The sequence below is a fragment of the Populus alba genome, chromosome 18 (assembly GCF_005239225.2).
Source record: "Populus alba chromosome 18, ASM523922v2, whole genome shotgun sequence".
Classification (NCBI taxonomy): Eukaryota; Viridiplantae; Streptophyta; class Magnoliopsida; order Malpighiales; family Salicaceae; genus Populus; species Populus alba.
The window spans coordinates 13,772,836-13,781,723 of NC_133301.1; the positions used below are offsets into that span (position 1 = coordinate 13,772,836).

General features: G+C 32.4%; 1 protein-coding gene across 1 annotated transcript; it reads right to left on the reverse strand.

Moving 5' to 3' along the window:
* Nucleotides 1-254: 254 nt before the first annotated feature.
* LOC118052066 (calmodulin-binding receptor-like cytoplasmic kinase 3) lies at nt 255-5,544 on the reverse strand. Its single transcript, XM_035062884.2, has 7 exons — nt 4,447-5,544; nt 4,006-4,242; nt 3,512-3,774; nt 3,265-3,430; nt 3,095-3,184; nt 1,905-2,203; nt 255-646 (listed from the first exon to the last, which is right to left on the reverse strand). Exons 1-7 carry the CDS (start codon nt 4,709-4,711, stop codon nt 437-439), a joined length of 1,530 nt encoding a protein of 509 aa, XP_034918775.1. The 5' UTR covers nt 4,712-5,544; the 3' UTR covers nt 255-436.
* Nucleotides 5,545-8,888: the final 3,344 nt, after the last annotated feature.

The following is an 8,888-nucleotide window of genomic DNA, read 5'->3' on the forward strand; positions in this document are numbered from 1 at the left end:
AAAAATGTCCTTAATTTACAGCTTAATGGATAATGATCGATGCCCTTCGGAGGGATTTTGTTTTTCTACTTCCAAGTAACAAAGCTTATTAACATATGAACCGAGGATGAATCAAGCATTGAGTTTCTTTTTAAATAAATCCTTAGTCAAGTGGTTGATAACAGGCAAGACTAACTCAACAATTACCTTCTCTCATGGTGACATTTTAGGACAGGACTTGGTTTCTGTTTGTCATAACAGGATCACTCTCTAACTAGGTGAACAACGCATTTTGAAATTATTCCTTAAAATGATGAGCATCAGAGTGGAGATGGAAGTAATTTGTCTCAAAGTTAAAAACACAATTTGTTTACAGCTACGCTAAAAAAAGAAGTAAAAGAAGAACAGACTGGGATTATGAGACGGCTAGAAGACCACTTGAGTTTTGCGATGCTGTTTAACCTTTCTTTACACCTTTCAGGTAGTCTGCTCTTATTCCCCACAACTGCTCAACTACTACTTTCATGTCCGGTCGTTCGGTGCGAACGGGTGCTGCACACTGGATTGCTAAGGCAAACATTTTGGATAGTATCTCTGCGTCCACCACTTCTTCCATTAGCGGGTCCGCCATGTCCACTACATTTCCTTCCTCGTACTTCCTAAAGACCTGCACAAATTACCACATGAGATGAATGATCTAGTAAGTTCACAGATGATATTTTAAAGAATGGTAGCTGCATTCAGGTTTTTTGAGAAATTCAACTAGCGAATTACACACCAACAAGAACAAAATATTCAATTTGAGGGCATTTGTTTTGCATAAAATACTTTAAATGAAAATGTTTTCCTGTGTTTTGTTTCTCATAAAATATTTCAAAAAAACTATTCAATTTAAAATATTTTACAATCAACTTTTAAACTTAGTTTATTTGTTAAAAAAATTCATGAAATTTTATAAAATATTTTACAAATAATAATCATCACCCCAACCCATATCATCTATCACAACCACCACCACATCATAACCATAACACATCATCAATATTCAACTATGTTTGTATTTTTCACATCATTACTTATTAAACATCATTAAAAAATTTCACATGATATTTTATGGGAAAGCATTTTCATGCAAGAGATTTTCTATCCGTAAAATATTCTATGCAAAACAAACGCCCCCTAAAAAGCAGTAATGCTCCAAGAAAAAGATACAACATGCTGTTTTGAAAAATATACAAAGGTTTTCAAGGAACTCTGATGTGGCTAGATGTACTATGTCCACAGATATAAAAAGGGGTCTATCTTAAGAAACTCCCAGGCAGCAAACTAGAACTCTCAGTTCTGCTAGAACGTAGTCTGGGAGTCTAACTGATCTTTTGCGTTGGTGTTGCTTGTTAACTAGCTATCCGATATAAACAAGAAGCAATTCATCTTGCAGGCTCAACACTCAATGTTAGCATAACAACCGTGTGAGGAACAACGCATAAACTACAATTTAGAAATCCCTAGTGACAAAATAAAATTAGACAGCCACATCATGTTCGTTGATCGGCACAAAGGAAGCCAAAACATTAGAGATTAGACAGGCTGAGAATAACTCTCAATGAGAGCTATTGCTGAAGTTGGGCAGGACGAGGTCTTATTGAAGCCTGATTTAACACTTCTAGTTGCTTTTGAAAAGCATGTACCAGAGGCTGGACCTGACTAAAATTGGCTTCTAGCCACACAAAATTTTGACCATCTCATTTACAGTGGTGGAGGTCACTACTATCATCATCCATGCTCATTTACCAAAGGCTCTGTTCTATGAGGAACATGATTTTTATCCTGGGTGTGGAATTGTACATGTTCTGTCCTGACACACTTAATAAGTGCAATAGTAACCATAAAATAAACATTATCAATTTACAAGATGGAAAGCTTACCCATCTAAGTGTCACCCGCTCATCAGCAGGTTTCTTCATCTCCACAGGGCGCCGTCCTGTCAGGATTTCCAGAAGTAAAATCCCAAATGAGTACACATCACTCTTGGGGGTAAGTTGATAGGTCTTCATATATTCTGGGTCCAGGTAACCCATTGTCCCCTTCACTTTGGTTGAGATATGAGTTTGATCAGAGTCTACTGGACCCATCCTAGCAAATCCAAAGTCTGCCACTTTGGCTCTCATGCTCTCTGTCAAAAGAATGTTGGATGACTTCACATCTCGATGAATTATTTGCTTCTCTGTTGTGAACATAAAAGAAATTAATTAGATGACTATTATACAATGAAGAGTACATGCAAAGAAATATTCAGACCCAAAAGAGCTCTCTGTGAGATCACAGGGTAGCAATTGGGTGATGTCAAGCACCTACTTTGAGAATTTAGATATTTTCCGCAGTCTTCTTGAAACTATAGCTTTCCAATATATGATTCAGAGATTTATTTCCTCGTAATTAGATGATAATTGGTGAGAAATGCAATTGTCAAAAACAAAAACTAGGATCTTGGGATAGGTGTTGAATCAGAAGAGGTGAGTGACTAAGCGCGTGATAATGATCGGCAGCATTTTGATATGATAAACTTCTTTTGTTGGAAACTTAGATTGACAGTTAGGTAATTCCATCTTCATTACTTTCCATCAATATTCCAGAGGAAGGGAGAGAATAAAGGACACTGGTAGCCCATGAAATTAGAATGGATGAGATGACCTTCTGGTGACTTCTCTGACCAGGACATCTTCTCAAACTGAGGAAACAACAAAATAAGAGAATATACTGGGTTTTATGTGTCTGGTACCAGAGCTGGGAGTGTTTAGTTAAGGGCAAAAAATGAATGAAGTTTTTTATGCTAAATACTTGCAGACTAAATCTCCCATGGTTGGTACGCAAACAAATTCTAATCATCTAAAATTATTAGGAGGCTTATGAAGCTTTGAACATATAACTTGTTAAATCTAATCAATTCTCCTAAAAATATTATTGCCACCAGAACGTGTGCAAAACCCAACCATATACAGTAATATATTTTAAGTGCTCTTCTTTGCTATCTTGGAAGGTCATAATTCAAGTTGAATTGGCATTTCAATGCATGAAATTTCTCAGAAATAATGTAACCAACTGACAGATTTCTAACCTGCATATAGATGGAGATAAGTTAATCCATGAGCAACATCAATGGATATTTCAAGCCGCTGGTTGAAATCCAGGATTTTGCCATGCAGAACTGCAGGGAATTGCAGAACTATTAGAATAAAGGTTGTTGTTGATTGGAACTTTACCTCTATTATAATTGCATATGCTTACCATCCAGATGTTCTCTGAGAGTACCATTGGGCACATACTCTGTAATAATAAGGCGTTCATCTCCTTTATCAACATAACCAAGCAACTTCACCAGATTCCGATGTTCAATTTTGGCCAGAAGTTCAACTTCACTGCTGAATTCAGTTTGTAAGTTCACAAAGTATTCCTGCATAATGTTTTCACATCAACCAACGGTAGGAAAATGTGAAACAATGGCGCAATCATCATGAAGGGTATTGCGGCTTACCTTCTTTGCTCGTTTTATGGCAACCAATTGACCGTTGTCTAGTTGGGCCTTGTAGACAATTCCAAAGCCTCCTTCGCCTATCTGAAGTGATGGAGAAAAATTACGTGTGGCTCTAGCAACCTGACTCAGATTGAGATGAACTGATCCTAGTCTACTGAGTTTTGGAGATGGAGAGAATCTAGAGGGACTAGGTGGCACCCGATGTGGAGTGGACAGCACTTTTTCAGAAGCATGATTCACATTGAACGAGGGTACTGAATCCACTGCAAGACCATAATTGATTGAATTATCAATTAAATCATCGAGAAATGGTAAAGAAATTGTATCAGATGAATACAAAGTAGCAACATAGCAAAATTATTAATACAAAGTTGCTAATGAACTCCCTAATCATAAAACTGTATATATTTATTTGGTGAACTCACAAGTTATAACTTAATGATGTCCTTAAACTTCAAATATTTGAGACACAGATAAGATCATTTTAGACTCACGTGAGTTTGGATCCTCTTCAACAACAGTGCTCGTGGCTGGTTTCCTTTTCTTATATAGACACGGGCAGAGAAAACCACAACACATAACAACAACTCCTGCCACTGCTAACCCAGCTTTATAGGGAGTTGAAACAGTTTCTGGATCATCCTTCTTCTCTTTTGGAGTATCCTGACTTGTGGATTCTTCTCTACCCTCCTTTTGCAAAAGATTTCTTTCTCGCTTCAGAGGAAAGTCAGCTGCCAAAACAACAGTAAATGAGGAACTTATGTTGATTGTTGGGAATTGAATATTGGCAAATTTAAACGAGGTACAAGTTTACAACTTATGTTGATTGTTGGGAATTGAATATTGGCAAATTTAAACGAGGTACAAGCTTACAACAATGAATCACTGGACTTTTAAATCAGAAACCTAAACATGAAACTTAGATCAGCGCATACCTAAAGAAAGGTCCGGGTCCAATCCACTGGAGCTACTCCCAAGGTATTTCTTAAAGATACAAGCATTTACATCGAGGAAATGGAAGGCCTTGCAAAATGATTCTTTGTCTTTGAGCTCCCCGTTAATGTAAAACAATTCATGACCGTGAAAATTTGAATAGGCTATATGATCAGAACCACGAACCTTTGAATGTATAGCAAACCTTGAGGCCAGTATAATCGGAAATTGCACCAATAACAATAGAATCAATGCATTCATGGCCATCCTCAAAGAAAAATTGTGCTCCGTTTCAATCTTTGGGAATTTAAAAATGATGAAAACATGTCTTTATTCTGCAGAACCGCAGAATATACACAAAACTGCAGAAATTCAACTAATATAGCTCACGCTTTCATACCCAGAGCATCCAACACTAGAAAACAGAAACACAAAAGCAACTTGATGTTTAAAACCCACTAATCTCTATGCTCGCAAGTTCCAGCTAACCCAATTATTGACTATCACGATGAGACTCAGCTGAATTGCTCAAATCTCACCCCACCAAATCCACAGAAGACAGCAGTCCAGATAACAAAGTAACTGAAACTTCCAGTTCAAGAATTCGAACTGCTTAAACAGGCAAGTTCAGCTTCTCCCTGTTGCCACAAAATCCAAATATTGTCTCCAAGACCAAGTTCACCAAATTGAAAAACGAAAAGGATATAAAAAATACTTTCCAACCCTTCCAAATTTGTTCTAAACAACAGACAAGTTCAATCCCTAGCAACAGCCACAAAATCCAATCAAAGTTCTTCACAAACTGATCACCAAACCAACAAATATTCAAGCCCCAGTTGCTACAACAGTTATTGATCAAAACCCCAGCTTTCCAAAATATGGCAAAAACCTCAGAGTGGAACCAAATTCTCTTGATTAACTGAATCGAACCCAGATGTAAAAACAGCCAAACTTCACAACCCAACGCTTAAAAAACAACATGCCAAAGTAGTTTAACTTGTTTCACTCCTGACCACCAAGAAAAGTAGCAACCACAACAAAGAGCAGAAACAGCGTTAAAGCAGAGAGATGGCTGTGCTGGCAGAGGAAAGTAATAAAAATCAAAGTACAGTCAATATATATATATATATATATAAAGCAATATATTAACATCGGGAGTTTTATAGATATCTTTTAAAAATATATTAAAATAATATTTTTTATTTATTTTTAATATTAATATGTTAAAATAATTTAAAAATATTAATTTAAATTAAAAAAATCAGAAATTTTGCAATGTCAATGCGAAACGATACTTAACTGACCGGCCTTAGCTGTGATTATTGTTTTGGACAAGAAAACAAAAACAAATATGATTCTTAGTTATAAGACTTGATTATTGTTTTGGGTTAATCTATTAATCATAAATTAATACATATTTTATTTAAATAATATAATTTTTAAACTTTTCAAAATAAGACAATATTATTTTAATATAAAAAACATAGTTTACAATGAAATATAACTCAAATTAAGCTATAAATTAGCTCATCGGATTTATAAATGGATTTTTTTTACAATGTCTTGTCATTGCAAAAGACAAAAGTGTAGGAGATGGACATTGTTGACCGTTGGAAAACTCGCGGCATTTGCCTCGATTCCTCCTAAAGGGAGCCTTGTGCCATTATCTTGAATATCTAATGACCTAAGTGTTGAAGGCGGAGATTATTGACCGTTGGAAAGTTCGTGTGCTTTGCTGGGATTCCTCCTGGCATGAGCGTTCTGGGTTGATTGCTCATGTATCAGTGAGTCATCTTTGAATATAATCGATTGTTATGATTTGTTTGGTGGATTCAATGATAATCTGTGGTCGAATATCTCAGATATTCTTTTTTTTTTTTTTTTAATTAACGTGGTCAAATATTTCAGATACTTACGCTTTTGTTTGGGGGAATTTTTGTACTTTCATTTTATTCTGAATACTGCAATTACTTTGGTAACCTTGTATGGAAAAAAAATATTATTCTCTTATAAGTTTTTTTTTTATCATTATACATTGGTTTTGTTATAATTTTTTAGGTTACTTGGGTTGTTACTATAATTATCAAATATTAAATATTATTTTAAAAAATATGCTAGCACCCACTAGCATGTGGGGTCGTTCGGCCACCGAATGCCAGGACAATATTTAAAAACATTTAATACCCTCTATATGGTGGTACAATATGTTTTCCAAGATGTACAATTTCTTTTCTTTCCTTCTCTCTTCTTTTTGAGTTTTTCGCCAGCCCTACACGATTTCAACAAAATACCTTCAATTTTTTCTCCCTTGACAATTTCCTCTTTGGCTTTTTTTTTCTATCAAATATTATCCTTTTTTGTGCTGTTTTTTTTATGGTTTTTTTTGTTAATATTTTGTCAATAATTTTATCCTTCAAAATTAGATTAACTAAAAGTTAAGTTTTTTATTAAACTCATGTCCCAGGTTTCACAAGTTGCAAATTTTAGAGATTAGATCAATGTTTGGAGGTTTGCCAGGATTTTCTTATATTTTCTGCCTTCTATTGTAATTTTTTTTTAATATTTTTTTCTCTTTATACTTGATATTTTTATTATTTTATAATGAGCCTATTTATCATCATTCACCCCCCCTTATAATTATTTTTTTATAATATTTTTGTATTTTTTCCTTCTTTTGTTTACACTTTCTCTTTTGGAACAAAAATATTATTTTTTATTATTTACACTTTAAATATCTATCACTCTACACTTGGTCTATATAAATCATTCTTTTTGTTTTTATCTTGATCATTTTTTTGTAATTTTTTTTTTACATTTTTTTTTTGTTGAAAAATTATCATACAAATGTAAAGGAAATGACATTTTATTATAGTAATTGCAACATTGTTCTATATATCTACTACGTTAAAAATTAACTTGAGATCTTACATGTTTTTATTAACACATATATATATATATATATATAATTTTTATTATATTTTATTATATATAAACATCAATTTTTTTATTTACAATTATATTTTTTATGTGATGTTGAAAAAAAAACGTTAATAATAACTACACATTAATTATTTTGTGTTAGAAAAAAATATTCAACCTGCAACTAGGCGAGTCGAATGGATCTGTTAATGTTTTTTTTTACATTTATTAGCACCCTTGATTTATTTAATTAAATACATGCACAAGCTTTTTATTTATAATTGTGATTTTTTTTTTTTTGCAAAATAAATACATTTGAAAAGCTTGTATATTTATAGTTTTTTCTTCAAAAAAACTTATCTGACTTGTAGTAAACCGTGGATCAAATAACTAGCATTCATTTAATCTAAAATGGTATACTTGTGAAATTTTGTTTTTCAATGTTATTTTATATCCAAATCCAAAATGACAAACTTAAAACAAATTCGTTTATGGCCATCTCAAAAACTGGTATTATTAGTTAAGAACCCTGAATTTTTTTTCCTAAAGTTATATGAAAAATTTTGCATAATTTTGTAAATTATTCATCAAAACTTTTATAAGTTTTCGTTACATCTATTTTTTTAAAAAAATAATATGTGTTTCTAGGGCGCCTGTTAAACATTATCTAAACGCATGCATAGAGCATGTATAATCCACGCATCAGTCAAATCTTGGATTTCTAATGGGATGCTTAAATTTCTCGAGCATTGATTGATGGGGACAAATTTGGGACGTTTAAATTAATTCCTGGCTTTTCTTAATTAAAGATAGTAAAGTTATTCTCATTTTAGCCTTTAAATATTCATTAAAGATGGGTTTTAATTATATGTTATGTGTTTTTTAAAAGTATTTTTTATTTAAAAATATATTAAAATAATATTATATATATTTTTTAATATCAATAAATTAAAAAAAATTCAAATGTGCTAGGCAATATATATAATTTTTAAGAGATTTACTCAATAGTTAAAAAGATTCGTGAGTTGAAATCACTTATTCAAAATAATTTATTTTATTTGTAAGAGGAGGGAGTTTTAATTAGCATGAAGATTGACATGGAGTCGTCTATTATTATCGATTAAAAAAAAGGCGCAAAATGATTGAGTGTCAAAATGATTTCACGTGGATTTGAATATGTTACATAGATTAGTGTATTATATTTTGTGCATTTGTCATTATGGTGAAATATATTTTTTTATTTGAAAATATATTAAAATGATTTTTTTAATATTTTTTATTATTAACATTAATACATCAACATCATAAAAAAAAATACACTAAAAAAACTATCAGTTTAATATATACACTTTTAAAATGCATCAAAACACAAAAATAAATAGTGGGTTAAATGAAAAAAATTAAATGTTTTGTGTGATAGCATCCCTTCTTCACAAGACCAATGTATAACAAAAACTTGCAACGTGTGATGGGTTTTTTTAACAACATTATTACTTCATTTTCATCTATAAAAAGTGGTGTTATT